General features: G+C 37.8%; 2 protein-coding genes across 5 annotated transcripts in view; one reads left to right on the forward strand and one right to left on the reverse strand.

Annotated features, from left to right (window-relative positions):
- The window catches only part of NUDT6 (nudix hydrolase 6), a 36,115-nt gene extending 16,342 nt beyond the window's left edge, over positions 1–19,773 (reverse strand). Inside the window, exons 1-3 of one of the 3 annotated variants that reach the window (XM_060105708.1) lie at positions 19,700–19,773; positions 15,077–15,280; positions 10,758–10,813 (exon numbers count right to left, since the gene is read on the reverse strand). In XM_060105708.1, the coding sequence (XP_059961691.1) occupies positions 10,758–10,813; positions 15,077–15,280; positions 19,700–19,703 (264 nt within the window). In that variant the 5' untranslated portion in view covers positions 19,704–19,773. Of the gene's footprint in view, positions 1–10,757; positions 10,814–15,076; positions 15,281–19,366; positions 19,637–19,699 lie in introns of those variants that run through there. The other 2 variants (XM_060105707.1, XM_060105709.1) reach the window with 2 other exon arrangements.
- Positions 19,774–20,137: 364 nt separating this feature from the next.
- The window catches only part of AFG2A (AFG2 AAA ATPase homolog A), a 348,297-nt gene continuing 347,787 nt past the window's right edge, over positions 20,138–20,647 (forward strand). For both annotated transcript variants that reach the window (XM_060105705.1, XM_060105706.1), the window contains exon 1: positions 20,138–20,321. In XM_060105705.1, the coding sequence (XP_059961688.1) occupies positions 20,177–20,321 (145 nt within the window). In that variant the 5' untranslated portion in view covers positions 20,138–20,176. The remainder of the gene's footprint in view (positions 20,322–20,647) is intronic.

A 20,647-nucleotide genomic window follows, 5' to 3' on the forward strand; every position in this document is an offset into this window, starting at 1 on the left:
TGAAAGAACAAATAATGAAACAGACCTCACCAGTCTATTAGACTCTGAGTCCAAAAATGAGGTAATAAAAATGCTGATTTAAGAAAGATTATTGGGACTTCCCTGGTGGCACAGTGGTTAAGAATCTGCCTGCTAATGCAAGGGAAACGGGTTTGATCCCTGGTCTGGGAAGATCCCACATGCTGTGGAGCAACTAAGCCCATGTGCCACAACTACTGAGCCTGTGTGACACAACTGCCGAAGCCCACGTGCCTAGAGCCCGTGCTCTGCAACAAGAGAAGCCACCACAATGAGAAGCCCACACGCTGCAACGAAGAGTAGCCCCGGCACACCACAAATAGAGAAAGCCCGCATGCAGCAACAAAGACCCAACGCAGCCAAAAATAAATAAAGTTAAAAAAAAGATTATTAATAAAATTCAGATTATTAATAAAATGAAATTTACTAAGATCATTAATAAAATAATAATAAAAGTTTATTATTTATTAATAAAATAAAAAAAGATTATTAATAAAATTCAGATCACTGTAACAAGGAACTATAAACTAAAAATGAACCAGTCAAACAGACAATTCAATTACTGAGATAAAAACCAATCTAGAAGCAATGAATAGCAGACTAAATGACACAGAAGGAATAAGTGATCTAGAAGACAGAATAATCGCAATCACCCAATCAGAACAGCAGACAGACAAATGAAAAAAAAATGAAAGCAACATACAAGATCTATGGGATATGTAAAGTGTGCCAACCTATGCACAGAAGGAGAGAAGAGAAAAAAGGGTATCAAAAATGTATTTGAAGAAATTATGGCTGAAAACTTTCCAAACCTTAAGAAGGAAACATATATCCAGGTACAGGAAACACAGAGGGTCCCAAACAACATGAACACACACAAAGACATATCATAATTAAAATGGCAAAAGTTAAAGCGAGGATTCTAAAGGCAGCAGGAGAAAAACAAAAGAGTCAGTTACAAGGGAACTCCATAAGGCTATCAGCTGATTTCTCTGCAGAAACTCTGCAGGCCAGAAGGGAGTGACATGATATATTCAAAGACCTGAAAGGGAAAAACCTGCAACCTAGGATACTCTACCCAGCAAGATTATCATTTAGGAGAGAAAGAATTTCTCAGACAAGCAAAAACTAAAAGAATTCAGCAATACTAAACCTACCCTAAAAGAAATACTGAAAGGTCTTCTCTAAATAGAAAAGAAGCAAGAACCTATAGAAAAAAGAAAAACACAATAGAATAGGCAAATATATGAAAGGACTGAAAATTATATAAACAAGCACACAGATTTAAAAAACAATAAAAAATTGTAAAAGTGATTATAACTACAACAAACAGTAAAGGGTAAGCATGAAGATGCAAAACAGGATATCAAAATCACAAAAAGTGGGGGAGGGGAGTATAAAAATGTAAATCTTTTAGAATGTGTTTGAACTTGAATGACTATCAATTTAAAGTAGATACAGTTATGGGTCAACATACTTGTAAACCAGGGTAGCCACAAATCAAAAACATACAACAGATTAAAAAAAAACGAAAAATAAAGAAACTCAAGCAAACTAAAAAAGAAAACCAACAAATCACAAAAGGAAAAACAAAAAGAAGAAATGAGCCAAAAAAGAGCTACAAAAACAACTGGAAAACAAGGTTTTAAATGGCAACAAGTACATACCTATCAATATTACTTTATGTGTCAATGGACTAAATGCTCTGATCAGAAGACACAGAGTGACAGACTGGATTAAAAAAAAAAAAAAAAGAAGAACCCATAATATGCTGTGGACAAGAGACTCACTTTAGGGTGAAATACGCACACAGGTTGAAAGTGAGGGGATGGAAAAAGATATTTCATGCAAATGGAAACCAGAAAGCAGGGGTAGCAATACTCATATCGGACAAAACAGACTTTTTAAAAAAGTCTACAAAGAAAGACAAAGATGGACACTATAATGATGAAAGGGATCAATACCAAAAACCTGATATTACACTGTAACATATATGCACCCAATATAAGAGCACTTAAATATATAAAACAAATACATAACAGACATAAAGGGAGAAACTGACAGAAATACAATAATGGTAGGAGACTTTAACACCCCACTGATATTGACAGATATTACAGACAGAAAATCAATAAAGCAACAGAGGTCCTAAATGACACAACAGACCAGTTGGACTTAATTGATGTTTACAGGACACTACATCCAAAAAAAAAAAAAAAAAAAATTCTTCTCAAGTGCACATGGAACATTCTCTAGGATAAAACACATACTAGGACACAAAACAAGCCTCAACAAATTTAAGAGGATAGAACTTACCTCAAGCATCTTTTCTGACTACATGAAACTAGAAATTAACCACAGAAAGAATATTGGGAAAAGAATGAACACATGGAGACTAAACAATATGCTACTAAAAAACCAATGGGTCAACAATGAAGTCAAAGAGGAAATCAGAAAATACCGAGACAGATGAAAATAAAAACACAACCTTACAAAATCCATAGGATGCAGCAAAAGCAGTTCTATGAGGGAAGTTCATAGCAATACGGGACTTCTTCAAGAAACAAAAATAATCTCAAATAAACAACCTAACCTACCAACTGAAAGAATTTTAGAAAAAGAATGCACAAAATCCAAAGTCAGCAAAGTCAGCAGAAGGAAAGAAATAATAAAGATCAGAGAGGAAATAGAAGAGAGATCCAAAAAAACAAGAGAAAAGATCAATAAAGGCAAGAGCTGCATTTTTGAAAAGATAAACAAAATTGACAAACCTCTAGGCAGGTTCATCAAGAAAAAAAGAGAGAGGACCCAAATAAACAAATTAAGAAATGAAAGAGAAGAAATAACAACTGATACCACCAGAAATAAGAAAAAAAAATCCTAAGAGAATCCTATGAACAGTTATATGCCAACAAATTAAAACAACCTAGAAGAAACGGACAAATTTTAGAAACATACAGCCTGCCAAAACTGAGTTAAGAAGAAATAGGTAACTTGAGCAGATCAACCTCTAGATGTGAAATAGAATCTGTAATTTAAAAAACTGCAAACAATAACCCAGGACTGGACGGCTTCGCTGGGGGATTCTAGCAAATGTAGAAAGAAGAACTTATACCTATCCTTCTCAAACTATTCCAAAAAACTGAGGAGGAGGGAACACTCTCAAATTCATTCTATGAAGTGACCATCACCGTAACACCAAAACCAGACAAAGACACTACAAAAAAAGAAAATTACAGGCCAACATCTTTGATGAACATAGATGTAAAAATCCTCAACAAAATACTAGAAAACCGAATCCAATAATACATACAAAGATTAAACACCATGATCAAGTTGGATTAATTCCAGGGTTGCAAGAATGGTTCAACATATGCAAATCAATCAACGTGATACACCACATTAACAAAAGGAAAGACAAAAACCACATGGTCATCTCAACAGATGCAGAAAAAGCATTTGACAACATTCAACATCCATTCATGGAAAAACTCTCAACAAAGTGGGTATAGAGGGAAAATATCTCTGTAATAAAAGCCACTTAAGACAAACCCACAGCCAACATAATACTCAATGGTGAAAAGCTGAAAGCCATCCCACTAAATTCTGGAACAAGATAAGGATGCCCACTCTCACCATTTCTATTCAACATAGTATTGGCAGTCCTAGCCACAGCAATGAGACAAGAAATAAAAAGTATCCAAACCAGAAGGGAAGAGGCAAAATTGTATTTATACGCAGATGACATAATACTCCATATAGGAAACCCTCAAGACTCCACACAAAACTATTAGAGGTTTACCTCCTCCCACAAATACATCAAAAACACTGACAAGTGGAATGATTCACACAGAACATCTAGTGAATGCTGGCAGAATGGGCAAGAAAACTTCCACATAACCGAGTAAGACAAAAGAATAAAGGAAAAAAAAGAGAGAGAAAGGAATCCAATGGGACCTGAGCCCCAGGGAGGGAGCTGTGAAGGAGGAAAACATCAAATAAAATACAAGGGAATCCCCATAAGGTTAACAGCTGAGTTTTCAGCAATAACTATTCAGGCAAGAAGGAAGTGGCACGATATATTTAAAGAGATGAAAGGGAAAAACCTAGAACAAAGAATACTGTATCCAGTAAGGCTCTCATTCAGATTTGATGGAGAAATCAAAACCTTTACAGACAAGCAAAAGCTAAGAGAATTCAGCACCGCCAAACTAGCTTTACAATAAATGGTAAAGGAACTTCTCTAGGCAGAAAAGGTCACAACTAGAAACTAGAAAATTATGAATGAGAAAGCTCACTGGTAAAGGCAAACATACATTTAAGGTTGAAATCATCTACACACAAATATGATAGGAAAACCAGAAATTGTGAGCACAGCAGAGTACAAATGGAGGATATTGGAAATAGTTTGGAAATTAAGAGACCAGCAACTTAAAACAATCTCATATATATATATGGCCTGCTACATCAAAACCTCATGGGAACTGCAAGCTGAAAATCTGCAATAGATACACACACAAAAAGAAAAAGCAATCCAAACACAACAGAAAAGATAGTCATCAAATCACAAGAGAACAAAAGAAGGGAAGAAAAAAAACCCTACAAAAACAAGCCCAAAACAACTAACGAAATTGGCAATAAGAACATACATATCGATAATTACCTTAAACGTAAATGGATTAAATGGCCCAACCAAAAGACGGAGACTGGCTGAATGGATACAAAAACAAGACCCATATATACGCAGGCTACAAGAGACACATTTCAGATCTAGGGACTCATACAGACTGAAAGTGAGGGGATGGAAAAAGGTATTCCATGCAAATGGAAATCAAAAGAAAGCTGGAGCAACAGTACTCAAATCAGACAAAACAGACTTTAAAGACTGTTATAAGAGACAAAGAAGGATACTACATAAGGATCAAGGGATCAGTATAAGAAAATATAACAATTGTAAATACATATGCACCCAACAGAGAGGAACTCAATGTATGAGGCAAATGTTAACAGCCATAAAAGGAGAAATTGACAGTAGCACAATAATAGTGGGGAACTTTAACAACCCACTTTCATCAATGGACAGATCATCCAGAGAGAAAATCAATAAGGAAACACAGACCTTAAATAACACATTAGACCACATAGACTTAATTGATATTTACAGAACTTTCCATCTGAAAGCAGCAGAATACACGTTCCTGTCAAGTGCACATGGAACATTCTCCTGGATAGAGCACACCTTGGGCCACAAATCAAGCCTCGGTAAATTTAAGAAAACTGAAATTATATCAAGCACCTTTTCCAACCACAACGTTTTGAGATTAGAAATCACATACAAGAAAAAAACTGTAAAAAACGCAAACATGTGGAGACTAAACAATATGTGACTAAACAGCCAATGGACCACTGAAGAATTCTAAGAGGAAATCAAAAAATACCTAGAGACAAATTAAAATGAAAACACAATGATCCAAAACCTGTGGGATGCAGCAAAAGCAGCTCTAAGAGGGAAGTTTATAGTGATACAAGCTTATCTCAGGAAGCAAGAAAAATCTCAAATATACACCCTAACCTTATACCTAAAACAAGTAGAGAAAGACGAGCAAACAAAACCCCAAGTTAGTTGAAGGAAAGAAACCATAAGGATCAGAGCTGAAATAAATGAAACAGAGATGAAGAAAACAATAGCAAAGATCAAAACTAAAAGATGGTTCTGTGAAAAGATAAACAAAACTGATAAATCTTTTGCCAGACTCATCAAGAAAAAAAGGGAGAGAACTCAAATCAATAAAATTAGAAATAAAAAAGAAGTTACAACAGACACCGTAGAAATACATGAGATCATATGAGACTACTAAAAGCAACTACATGCCAATAAAATGACAAATTCTAAGGTCCAATCTCCCAAGACTGAACCAGGAAAAAATAGAAAATATGAACAGACCATTCACAAATACTGAAATTGAAGCTGTGATTAAAAACCCCCCACCAAACAAACGTCCAGGACCAGGTGGTTTCACAGGTGAATTCTACCAAACATTTAGAAAAGAGTTAACACCTCTCCTTCTGAAACTCTTCCAAGAAATTGCAGAGGAAGGAACATTCCTAAATTCATTCCATGAGGCCAAAACCAGACAAAGATACCACACACACACACACAAAAATTTACAGGCCAATATCACTGATGAACATAGACACAAAAATCCTCAATCAAATACTAGCAAACTGAATCCAACAATACATTAAAAGAATCATACACCATGATCAAGTGGGATTTATCCCAGGGATGCAAGGTTCTTAAATATCCGCAAGTCAATCAGTGTTATAAACAACATTAAGAAACTGAAGAATAAAAATAAAAAAACCCTATGATCATCTCAATAGATGCACAAAAAGCTTTTGACAAAATTGAACACTGATTTATGATAAAAACTATCAAGAAAGTGGGCACAGAGGGAACCTACCTCAACATAATAAAGGCTACATATGACAAACCTACAGCTAACATCATTCTCAATGGTGAAAAGCTGAAAGCATTTCCTCTAAGATCAGGAACAAGACAAGGATGTGCACTCTCACCATTTTTATTCAGCATAATTTTGGAAGTCCTAGTTACAGCAATCACAGAAGAGAAAGATATAAAAGGGATCCAAATTGGAGAAGTAGAACTGTCACTGTTTGCAGATGACATGAGATCACACATAGGAAATCCTAAAGATGCTAACAGAAAACTACTAGAGTTCATCAACGAATTCAGTAAAGTTGCAGCATACAAAATTAACACACAGAAATCTCTTGCATTCCTATACACTAACAATGAAAGATCAGAAAGAGAAATTAAAGAAACAATCCCATTTACCATTGCATCAAAAAGAATAAAATACCTACCAACGAAAAAACGACAATCCAAAACCTTTGGGACGCAGCAAAAGCAGTTCTAAGAAGGAAGTTTATAGTGACACAAGCTTATTTCAGGGAACAAGAAAAATCTAAGGAGGCAAAAGACCTGTACTCTCAAAACTATAATATGCTGATGAAAGAAACGGAAGATGACACAAACAGATGGAGAGACATACTATGTTCTTGGATTGGAAGAATCAATATTGTGAAAATGACTGTACTACCCAAAGCAATCTACAGATTCAATGCAATCCCTATCCAATTACCAATGGCATTTTTCACAGAACTAGAATAAAAAATTTTACAATTTGTATGAAACACCAAAGACCCTGAAGAGCCAAAGCAATCTTGAGAAAGAAAAACAGAGCTGGAGGAATCAGGCTCCCTGACTTCAGACTATACTACAAAGCTACAGTAATCAAGACAGTATGGTACTGGCACAAAAACAGAAATACACATCAATGGAACAGGATAGAAAGCCCAGAGATAAACCCACCCACCTATGGTCACCTAATCTATGACAAAGGAGGCAAGAACATGCAATGGAGAAAAGACAGTCTCTTCAAAAAGTGGTGCTGGGAAAATTGGACAGCTACATGTAAAAGAATGAAATTAGAGGGCTTCCCTGGTGGTGTAGTGGTTGAGAGTCCGCCTGCTGATGCAGGGGACACGGGTTCGTGCCCCGGTCCGGGAAGATCCTACATGCCGCAGAGCGGCTGGGGGCCCATGAGCCGTGGCTGCTGAGCCTGCGCTCTGCAATGGGAGAGCCCACAACAGTGAGAGGCCCGCATACCACAAAAAAAAAAAAAAAAAAGAATGAAATTAGAACACTCCCTAACACCATATACAAAAATAAACTCAAAATGGATTAAAGACCTAAATGTAAGGCTGGACATTATAAAACTCTTAGAGGAAAACATAGGCAGAATACTCTTTGACATAAATCTCAGCAAGATCTTTTCTGACCCACCTCCTAGAGTAATGAAAATAAAAAATGAGACATAATTAAACTTAAAAGCTTTTGCATAGCAAAGGAAACCATAAGCAAGACAAAAAGACAACCCTCAGAATGGGAGAAAATATTTGCAAATGAAGCTACCAACCAGGGATTAACCTCCAAAATCTACAAACAACTCATGCAGCTCAATATCAAAAAAACCCCAAACAACCCAATGAAAAAATGGGCAGAAGACCTAAATAGTTCTCCAAAGAAGACAGATGGCCAACAAATACATGAAAAGATGATCAACATCACTAATTTTTAGAAAAATGCAAATCAAAACTATAATGAGGTATTGCCTCACACTGGTCAGAATGGCCATCATCAAGAAGTCTACAAACAATAAATGCTGTAGAGGGTGTGCAGAAAAGAGAACCCTCCTACACTGTTGCTGGGAATGTAAGTTGGTACAGTCACTATGGAGAACAGTATGGAGGTTCCTTAAAAAATTAAATATAGAATTACCATATGATCCAGCAATCCACTCCTGGGCATATATCCAAAGAAAAGCATGATTCGAAAAGATACATACAACCTGGTGTTCATTGCAACGCTATTTACAATAGCCAAGACATGAAAGCAACCTAAATTTCCATGGACAGATGAACAGATAAAGAAGATGTGGTATATATATACACAATGACTATTACTCAGCCATAAAAAAAAGAATGAAATAATGCCATTTGCAGCAACATGGATGGACCTAGACATTATCATACTAAATGAAGTCAGACAATGACAATATCATATGATGTCACTTATGTGTGAAATGTCTAAAAAAAAAAGAGAGAGACAAATGAACTTATTTGCAAATCAGAAACAGAATCACAGACTTTGAAAGCAGACTTGTGGTTGCCAGGTGGGGGAAACGTGGTGGGGAGAGATAAATTAGAAGTTTTGGATTAACATATACACACCACTATATATAAAATAATCACCAGGGACCTACTGTATAGCACAGGGAACTCTGCTCAATATTCTTTAATAACTTAAATGGGAAAAGAATTTGAAAAAGAATAGATACATGTATATGTATAACTGAATCACTTTGCTGTACACCTAAAACTAACACAACATTGTTAATCAACTATACTCCAAAATAAAATAATAACTAGGAAAAAAAATGTTTTGCTATCCAGTCTATGGTATTTTTGTTATAGCAGAATGAATGGACTAAGACACCATATCAGCCCCTTTCTGAACTCTGTGCCTTTATATATGCAATTGTAATTTTCTCAGTCTGTTTTTCTACCCCACCTCCCTTCCCCACACTGGTTTTTGTTTTGTTTTGTTTTTGTTTTGCCTCGAACCTCCTACTCATTCTTCAAGACCCAGTTTAAATGTTACTTCCAAGGAGAAGTCTTTAGGGGCTTTTTAAAGGCGAAGTTAATTGTTAACAATCTGTTATATGACTACTTTCCCAAATGGATAGTAAGCTACAGGACATCAGGGATACTGTCTTATTAATCTTTGTATTCTTAGCACCTGGTTCAGAGTAGGAGCTCGATGAATATTGAATGAGTGGAATAATATCTTAATAGCTTGTTAGAAACAGAGTTTGTCTTCCTAATTAAATACAGCCATTTATAATTTTTTTGTAGTCATAAAATAATACTTAGGAATACTGAGGTTACTCTGACATTTTTAAGGCCTGGATAAGTGTTTTTTGGATTAAATAAGTATCCAAATGATCAACAACTCCTTAGAAATGACTTTAAAAATATCTAAGATATCCCATGCTCTTGGATTGGAAGAATTAATATTGTTAAAATGGCCATACTACCCAAAGTGATCTACAGATTTAATGCGATCCATATCAAATTAGCCATGACATTTTTCACAGAACCAGAAAAATCCCAAAATTCATATGGAACCATAAAAGACCCAGAATTGCCAATGCAATCCTCAAGAAAAAGAAAAAAGCAGGAGGTATAACTCTGCCAGACTTCAGACAATACTACAAAGCTATAGTCATCAAAACAGCATGGTATTGGCATAAAAACAGAAATATGGAACAGAATAGAGAGCCCAGAAATAAACCCACATACCTACGGTCAATTAATCTTTGATAAGGCAAGAATATACAATGGGAAAAAGACAGTCTCTTCAGCAAATGGCAAAGTAGGACAGCCACATGTAAATCAATGAAATTAGAACACTCCCTCATACCATAGCACCACTATTCACAACAGCCAAGACTAGGAAACAACCTAAATGTCCACTGACAGATGAATGGATAAAGAAGATGTGGTACGTATATACAATAGAATACTACTCAGCCATAAAAAAGAACAAAATAATGCCATTTGCAACAACATGGATACAATTACAGATTATCATACTAAGTCAGTCAGAAAGAGAAAGATAAATACCATATGATATCACTTATGTGTGGAATCTAAAATATGACACAAATGAACCTGTCTATGAAACAGAAACAGACTCATGAACATAGAGAACAGACTGGTGGTTGCCAAGGGGGAAAGGGTTGGGGGAGAGATGGAGTGGGAGGTTGGGGTTAACAGATGTAAGCTTTTATATGTACAGGGGATAAACAACAAGGTCCTAATGTATAGCATAGAGAACTATACTCAATATTCTATGATAAACCATAATGGAAAAGAATATTTAAAAAAAGAATATATATATATGACTGAATCACTTTGCTGTACAGCAGAAATTACCACAACATTGTAAATCAAGCATATGTCAATAAAAAATATTGATCAGAGTAAATTAAAAAAATATCTTTCTATAATTCTTTGAGCATATCAAAATTCTACACTTTTTCTCTAGATAGACCATTTAGAAAGCAATTTATAAAGCAGAAACAACTTACTTTATTTCGATCTTGTACAACCAATATTTTTCTAGTATTTTCATCAAATACAGCTCCTGTTGGGGGGGGAAGATAATTGAGAAATATGAATTTCATTCACCTCAGACTACTCCCACACTGTTACCTGTGGTCATCAAAATCCTACCCATCCCTGAAGGCCTAGTTCAAATAACCACCTCATTCATGAAGAGTTGTAAATTTCTCCAGCAAGAAATCAGTTGCTCAGTTATCTAGGTTCTTTTAACAACTTAGAGTACCAATGATGGTTCTAGCACATGCTAACTCGTAGGATAATCATTTGCATCTCCTTCTCTAGATCATCTATTCCTGACAGTATAAATTAATCTCTCTATACTTTTTTAGTGTTTAGTGTCCAATTTTATTTTTTTTAATTAAGTTTTATTGGAGTATAGTTGCTTTACAATGTTGTGTTAGTGTCTACTGTACAGCAAAATGAATCAGCTTTATGTATACATATATCCCCTTTTTTTGGATTTCCTTCCCATTTAGGTCACCACAGAGCACTGAGTAGAGTTCCCTGTGCTATACAGTAGGTTCTCATTAGTTATCTATTTTTATGCTAGTATCAATAGTGTATATGTGTCAGTCCCAATCTCCCAATTCATCCCCACCACCACCACTTCCTCCTTTGGTGTCTATATGTTTGTTCTCTATGTCTGTGTCTCTATTTCTGTTTTGCAAATAAGATCATCTATTAGTGTCCAATTTTAAATGCCTAAAAAGATTTATTGAATCAATGAATTGACTTTTCCATTCTCATTTTTATTCCTTGAATCACTATGTATAAACATGGGCTGTGCTCCCTGATGATCCAAATCTCAAATATCTCAATATTCAGTTCAAGACTGCCTCCTTAAAGCACTTAAATTTCTTTACCATGTTATGTACACAATGTTATAACTTACCAAAATATTGCTTTGGAATATTTATATTTAAGTTTTAGTCCATTGCTTTCATTTATTCATTCATCATATACATTGCCCAGTGTACTAGGCATTTTACTAGATGTTAGTGACTCAAAAATAAGTTTTTTTTTCTCTCTTTGGGTAATGCTAGGTCAAAAATACAAATGACACTAATGATTTGTATTAGGTTCCTTTAAATGTTATAATTTTAAAATTATTTGTATTTACATAATGTGGGAAGATACTGTTAAAAACATATTTTCCACTTATTCATCCATTCTTTTAATATTAACCGAACTCCTATATATAATACATACAGGTTCTATGTATAGCATATTAATTGAGATCCTATTATGTGTCAGGTACTTTTCTAGGTGCTAGGGATATAGTGGTGAACAAAATAAAATTCCCCATTGTTATGGGGTTCGTGCTCTGGTGTGTGTTTGAGGAGGTGACAAATAAATAAAAAATTAATTACATAGAACATGAGATGGTGATAAATACTATGTAAAGGTAAAATATAGTAGGGAATAGATACATGCAACAGAAGGAAGAACAATGGTCTCTGAAATTGAAACACCACATTTTAGTATCTCAAAGCCAAGAAGGAAAACCACAAAGTGAGATATAATTTAATGTTGGATTCTATTAGAAAATATAAACTGTAATTTAATTGGACTTTACAAGGGATAGAATGCCAGGAAAACCTATTCTTAAATTTTAATAATTTGTGATTGCTCAAATTGAACTTTTTCCTAATTCACTATAAACATGAGCCAAAATCAGCACAGCTAAACACAATGTGAGCGACCCCTGTTGGTCACAACATAAAAGTTAAATAAACCCAAAGAGATCAGGGATTAAATAGAGGTTATTATATTATGATTAGTCAGGTACTGTACTAAGTGCCTTAGGTGCATTATCTCAGCTATTCCTCATAATAATCCTGTGAGTGGTATAATTTTGAGTGCCCAACTTCACACAGCCCTAAAACTGACGTCCTGTCTGGGTCCCAAGCAGGTATTCTTCTCACTGTGCGACACTGCCCCTTCACCACACTACAACTGCCTTTTCAGAGGGCTGACATTGCCAACTGAAGATCTACCTAACCATTCGAGAAATACTTATTGAGCACCTACTTTATACCAGACACTGTGTTTAGCCTGAGGATAAAATGGTAAACAAGACAGATAAAATACCTGCCTTCGTGGAGTTTATATTATTGTGGGGTCAATTAAGTATATGACAATTTCAAACTGTGGTAAGTACTATAAAGAAAAACAGAGGATAAAGGGACAAAGGATGATGGGACTGGCAGGTGGGAGGACTCTATTTTATGCAGTAAGGTCAGGAGCTTTTCTGAGGAGATATTTCAGCTCTAAAGAGCTCAATAAACAAAGCTCTGGGGAAGAGCACTGAAGGAAGAGGAGCCAGTAGGTTTAAAGGCTCTGAGGCAGATAAAAGCTTGCTGCATGAAGAACAGAAAGAGAGCCATAGCTCACTCTATTCCAGTGTAGGGGAGGAAAGATTTTCTTCTACCCACTTAGGTTCTGTGTCTGGGACCTGTGAGTTGAACTGACAAAGTACAGATAAATGGATAAGAAGTATATATATTTTATTTGATGTTAATAATTTTACGTGGCCTGAGTAGGGGTGGAGAACTTCATAGAAAGAAGTGAAGATCCTCCCAAAGTGTTAGACCCAGGGGCTTATGTTCCATTTTAAGAAAGAGGGATAAATTGTGCAGAAATGACAAGAGGAAAAGGGGTGTGGGCTAAGGAAGATAAACTGTGAAAAAGTGACTAGGAACTATATGGGGAACTAACAGAATATAATGGCTGTTTGCACAGATTCATCTCTGTGCCAACTCCCCAGCTCCAGTGACAAGAATGTTCTCCTCTTCGTGGTAGAAGAAATTTATACTCTGCTTTAGGCAGAAAGCTCAGAATGATCAACGTGCCAAAGGGGCACTTGGGGTGGCGGGCTGTGACTCCCTTCACCAGCTACGCCTTCTGCAGCTTATAAACAAGTGTCAGCTATTCTCTCTTCACCTAAAAACTCTGTACCTTCCCAGAAGAATTCCTTACACAACCTCCTGATCCCAACAGCCACTTCAAATCCTAGCTGGCCTTCAAGACTCTCATGAAGTTTCCAACCTCTCATTCCCTGAACTCCTGTGGCGTATCTTAACTCTAATATACCATATTGTACTTGGTTATAAACAAGTTCTTCATAGGATACTCTTTACGCATATATTACCAAATCTGTAGTACTAACTGGAAACTCTGCTTTGAAAGTCTGTACCAATGAATTGATAATTATCTCTATGTCTTTTCCACGAAGTGTAAGGCTGCCATCAAATTTTCAAGTGGTCTTTTGAAGTAGAGCTGAATGGGAAGTTGCTGAATTGCCTCTACTTGCTAGAGGGGAGTGAGACCGTGGACAGAGAAAACAGAAATCCTTTAACAACTCCTTTAAAACACTTCAAAGATGCAAACTACCTTTAAAAACTCTTGTAAATTATATAAAGGCAAATAATACTATTATTAACAAATTACTAATAATACATATTACTGCTTTATTTCATAGTAAATCATAAGGATTCTTTCCTATTTTTGTTTTTTTGGAAATCTAGTTTTCTTAACCCTGGTTCTCCAAGGGTAGTCCTAGGACCAGCATCAACACTAGCAGCTGTAGCAGCAGAGCACTTATTAGAAAAAGCAATTCTCAGGCCCCGCCCCAGACCAACTGAATGAGAAACTCTTGGGGCTGGGGCCCAGCAATCTGTTTTAACAAGCCCTCCCGGTGATTCTGATGCACTCTCTACAATGTGAGAACTCCTGTCTTCACCTAAAGCAAGTCTTCTCTCAAGACTGTCTCTGAAGCTAACCAGTGACTTCAAAATTCTGTATTTAAATTATGCTATTTTAAAACAACTGCTTGGCACAATGACTTAATGTAAATGTCTCTAAGAAGTAATGTTCAAATCACTGAAAAACTGGTTTGCTTTGCCTTAAATTCAACTTAAAAGTTATCTTTTATTTTACTAAATCACATAATTAGTACTAATATGTTTTACCATAATGAAATGAATCTATTCCCTGATCCCAATTCATTGTTACTATTTCAGTAGTGAAGTTCACATATCCATGAAAAACATGTTCAAACATATCCTTTGGAAAACTAAACTTGATTGTTCTCTGTGCTGCCCTCTGCTGATTCATAAGGCAAACTTCATCTATTTAAAGTATCAATACTAGCTGCAGTTCCAAGGAGGACAATCATTTAATCAACTTAATCATTCCACATGAACCAACTACTGGCTCATCTGTAAGAAGAAACTGGGTGAACCTTTAAAAAGTTAACTGTGATTAACATTAGTTTGAAACAGACCTGCAACTCCCACTTGATGTGTAGCATATCCTGGTAATCTGCTGGGCCCCTCTCCCAGCCACAGAGTCAGCGTGGATGAGTCCGATTCTGCGTGGTGAAAGCAGAAGCCCAGGGAAGCGGCAGGGGCAATAAGTCGACTTTGGAGGATGGGAACGTGCAGCCATACTGCTACTCTACCTTCTGATCTCCATTTCTGTATTGCAGCTAAAACGCAGAAGATAAACATCTGTAAATATTTTCCAGTGAGAGGAGTGGAATAAAGTAAAACTCATCTCTGGGTGTCACCTCCTCCAGGAAGCCAAGTTTAAGCTCCACTTCCCTTACTAGTTAGCTCTCTTTGGGGGCGGGGGGGGCGGCACGGGGGAATCGCAAAATGTACTGTTCACATACATCAGCAGCACGTAAACTACCACGTTTTATTACAATTATATATGATTTTTCCACCAGACTGAATTCCTTGAAAATAAAGTCAATATAGTGATGATCTTTATATATCACCTGACACAATACCTGGCATATAACTGGTGCTCAATAATTGTATTAGAATGAACAAATAAATTGATTTAAATAAAACACCGTTTCATTGTTGTTCCTTTTAACAATCTTGGTTTTCATCTTTATAAATGACTATTATGGTCTTTTATTTACTCTTCCTTTAAAAGTCCTGTCTCTAATATATATGTGTGTGTATGTGTATATATATATATATATATATATATATATATATATATACACACACACATATATATACACACACACACATATATATATTTTTTTGGTTTATACATTTCAAGGTGAAAAATATAACTGTTGTTAAATAATGTATGATAGTTCTAGAAAATTTTCAAAATAAAGTACAATGAAGAAATCAAAACTTCACATTAGCACACAAATTTAAAATCGACATTTTTTGCATGAATATAATTTTGGAATTGACATACCATATATAATTACAACATTTTTTAAACTACATATTATAAACGTTTTGCTATGCCATTAAAATTCTTTAATGTACACACATTTTTAATGACTGTGTAATTTTCCTCATATAGGTATACCATAAACTACTTAACTGATCTCCTACTTTTGGACATTTAGATTGTTTCTAACTTTCCTTTATTACAAATTATACCATGACAAACATTAAAATAGATTTTCGGTCTTTGACTTTAAATTCTCTTACTTTATTACTTGAGACTGAGCCAGGGAAAAAAGATGCTAACATTTATATGGCCCTTACTAAATTCCAGACATTTTAGATACACTGTTTCATTAAGTTCTCACAACATGAAAGGCAGGTATTATCACCCCTAATTTATAGGTGAAGAAATGAATACTTCCACAGTTTTAGAAAAACTTTTCAGATCACTTTCTCCATCCACCATCGCGATCTTTACAACAATCCTGTAAAGTGTGTGTGGAGAGAGGGGGAAAGACTTGATTATTTATTTAATGGTTAGATTCCTTTCCCTCCTCTTCTATGGCCTCTGCAGTAAGCATCTCTTGGTTAAGGACCATCTTTCTCTACCTTTTTGAAGTCAGTGTGCCTAACACAGTGACAGTCAATGTGGGAGCCTTAATTTAACGGACCTTTTGATTTGGGGCCCTGGCGCCCCTTCAGGTCCTTCTCACATCAATTCTTCTCTGATCAAATCTTTTAAAAAACTGACACAGAATTACATAAAGTGAAATGCACAAACCTTAAGTGAACATTTGATGAGTTTTGACCTATGCATACATCTGTGCCACCCACACTCCAGTCCAGGTTATAGAACATTTCTATCACCCCAGAAAGTTCCCGTGTCCTCCTTCCCAATCATTCCAATCAAACGAAAAAGCTGAAGTTCTACAAGTATAGTCACTTGTTTCCTATTTTTTCTCTTTACACTCTGGCTTGGAGAATCTGTCCACTGCTACTGCTTCAGCTAACAACTAACAACCTAGTCCTGACCTCACTGAACACTGCATTTTTTTTGCTCTTCAGCTGCTCACATCTCCTGAAGGCTGCTGCCTCAAACTTCACACCTATATTCAAAACTGATTCCTACACCAGCCACCTTAGTTTTGCTTACAGGCATTTTTATGGCTCCAATGCTCAAAGCCTAAGAATCCTTTTTAAAATGCTTTCTTTCTTCTCTTTTCCACTAATAAACTTCAATGATTTTTCCTCCTCTTTCCCTCATCCCTCTGCTCAGATCCAGCCCTCAAAGTGAGCTCACATACCACCTCTTTGACAATAAGCTTTCCTCACGTGCTTTCCAAATATGAACCTGAGGACTACTTTCTAGTAGATTTACTAGAACTTACTACACATTGCCCGATGACACCTGTTACTGTCTGTTTTTCTAATCCTAATTAATATTTTGTGCATTTGCAATCCTCCAGGTTAACATGAGATTATGCACTGGGGCTCAATTCCTATTCAATGACTTGCTTGTCTAAACTCACACAGCTAGTGAGTGGCACAGCAACAACCAGAACCAGTGTTATTTCCCCGCTGATGCAGATATATGTGAAGCTTAGCAACATATTACCTCTTCATCCATCTAACTTTAGTTATCAGTAACATGAACAGTAAAAGAATAGACCTCAACATGTAAAGGTGCAAAACAACTATTGCTAATACATTATAGGCAATCAGTTCTATTTACTTGAAAAGAAAGAATACATTTAGACTTCCTACAAGGCTTTCTTCTCAGATAATTTTAAGATTCTTTTTATAGGCAATACCATTCACTTTTGTTTGACTGAATAACAAAAAAAAAAAAAAACAGCAATAGCTCTTATAGTGCATCCAAGAACAAATTCTAGAGTCAGGGGAAGTTAATCTGTCTCTTAGTACCATCATCTTTGAAATGGGGATAATAATAGTACCTACTTCACAGGTATGAGGATTAAATGAATCAATACTTTTGAAGTTCTTAAAAGTGTCCAGCACTTAGTAAGTACAAAAGAATTTATTAAAAAGATACAAAAGAATATGGTACTTCAGAGTTTATAAATTAGTTTCATGTAATTTATCTTTGATTACCACATCTATCCAGTAAAGTAGTTAGAGTGGGCATTATTCACATGAGCAACCTAAGAGGCAAATATTTTCAGTGGTGATTTTCCTAATGCCTGGTTAAGCATGTGGCAGAACCTGGGACTTGAAACCTGGATGTGTGACTCCAAATCCAACCCACTTTCTGCTTTGCCTTCCTGACTGAGGTAATGCTTTAATCACTAACAAGTAACAAGTGTGTACAATAAATACCTGTGTCTACCCACACAAACGTGCTCATATTAGAGGATGAATATTTGATTCTCGTACTGTTAACACTGTTGTAGTTAGCAGCTGTTCCCCAGGAGAGAAAACAAGGTGAAGAGGTAAACAGTTTAGAACTGAGGATGGTTGAAGATGAAAACGACTAGCTCAGTTATATTTCCATAGATGCTCACTTGCCATATTGCTCCATAGGATACAGATTACTTTGTTTCCTCTAAGTGTGAGAGGATGAGTTTCCATGCTGTGCTTTCAAGTTGATTATAAGGGCCCTCAGGGGCAGTGTGAAAAACAGGCTGCTCCGCCAAATCACGGGCTCTCAAAGTGAAGGCTCCTCCATCCAAGCTATCTTTCTTATCACAGGACTCAAGGTTCAAAGAGAGTGGCAAGTTTTCCCACTGGAGACTGAAACCACTCACCAATCTCCCCGGTGAATCACAAAAGGCTTGTTACTAAGGAAAAGCAAACTCTAGTTCTAGGCGCCACAGCTCCTGACCCAATTTGTGCACAAACAGACCACTCAGAACCTCTCTGGCCCACTCACTGTCCACCACCTGTACTAGAAAGTGCCATGGTTCTGCCTTGGGCAAAGTGTCCGGCGAAACGAAGGGTCGGTAAGTGATAGTAAACGAGAGCGTAACATCAACAAACATTTACTGAGCGTTAAATACGTGGCAGATACCGTGCGAGGCACTTCATATGCATTATGCAATTTATCTCTCAGCCATCCCATGAGCTCCTATTACCTGGTTTTACAGATGAGAAAACGGTGGTTTACAGAACTTGCCCAAGGTCACACACTAGAAAGATGACCAGAAACAAGGGCTGCCGATCCCAAAGTCTGAGTTCGTCACCATTTCACCCAACCGCCTCAGAGACCTCCCAGCCAAGGGCACAAGAACGAAAAGCAGAAAACGGCTGCGGGTCACGCACGCCCTCTCTCCTTCCCTCAGGCGCGACTCGGGGGTGGGGGCCGCGGTTACTTCCTTAGAAAGGCAGGGGAGCCTCGGACCAGGCGCACTTGCCCTGCAAGGCCCTCTGGAAGGCGACCGGGTCCAAGCGGTGCATTGCGTCCAGCCGCGCCAGGCGCACGGAGACGCCCCCGAATCTGTCAAGCTCGCCCCGCAGCTCGCCGGCTCCGGAAGGGGCGTCCCAAGCGCAACCCGGGCCGCCCGAGGCCCCGCGGGGCCCTGCAAAGAACACTGCGCGGCGGGCCCGAGCCAGCACCGCACGCCAGCAGCCCCCTCTTGGTAGCTGCTGCATCTCCGCACCGGCCCTCGTGGCCCACACGGACGCTCCCAAATCACGCGGCCAGTGAGTGACGGCGCTACCGTAAGTTTTAGAAGAGTGTCACCCACCCATTCTCAGAGTTGAGCAGGGGTCTGCAGCGCTAGGTAGAGGAGACGGCGAAGTCCGGTCGACCGGCTCCTCTCAAGAATTTGCCCGGCTCAAGGAAAGAGACAGAAACTTTCCCACCACTCACCCTCCCTCCCGTTCCCCCCACCCCCACCTCAGTTTAATTCAACAGACATTTTGTTCAGGGATAGGGAAGGAGGCGGAGATACGAAAAAGTCCTGTTTTTCAGGAATTTACAATCTAAATGAGGGTTCCGTCCACCTAATCCGTCTTCTTTGGCGAAAGTCAGAACGTCTTAAACCTCTTCAACGACAGCGGATTCTGAAGACGCTATGTTCTCCCGCTCTTGCTGCGCTCCACTCAGGGGATTACGGCGCGGGACGGAGCCTCGCTGGTTTCTGCCCCGGAAGTTTTTCTCTCAGCGAAGCGCGCACGTTGAGCCGGCTTTGCCGCTGCTTCTCTCGGGCTGCCTTCCGATCATGTCGTCCAAGAAGAACAGAAAACGGTTGAACCAAAGCGCCGGGAATGGTTCGCCCTCGGCCTCCGCTGCTTCCTTTTCTGCGGGGGCCACAGCTTCTGCCGTGGCGGCCGGGACTCTGGTGGTGATCAACTTCTTAGAGAAGGGTAAAGAGTTCTGAGAGGGAGACCCGAGGCCGAGGGGGCGCCGCCTGAGAGGACGAAAACCTAGCGATTCTGCCTTGAGGTGTAAAGGTTTTTAAAAAGTTGGGTGAGGCAGAGGTGTGCGAGAGGCACAGAAGTATGTAAGACGCTCGAAGCCGCGCCTGCACTAGAGAAGTTGGGCAGAAATGACTTAGTGGCTAAGTCAGGCTCTTTTGTAAATTGCTTTGAATTTCTAAATTGCGCTTGAAACGGCTTTGCCTTATTTAAGACTAACGGCGTATTTAACTGCGATGTCGCTCGTCTCTAGCGAGAATAGTATACCTATACTA

The sequence above is a fragment of the Mesoplodon densirostris genome, chromosome 1 (genome assembly GCF_025265405.1).
Source record: "Mesoplodon densirostris isolate mMesDen1 chromosome 1, mMesDen1 primary haplotype, whole genome shotgun sequence".
In the NCBI taxonomy this organism is placed as follows: domain Eukaryota; kingdom Metazoa; phylum Chordata; class Mammalia; order Artiodactyla; family Ziphiidae; genus Mesoplodon; species Mesoplodon densirostris.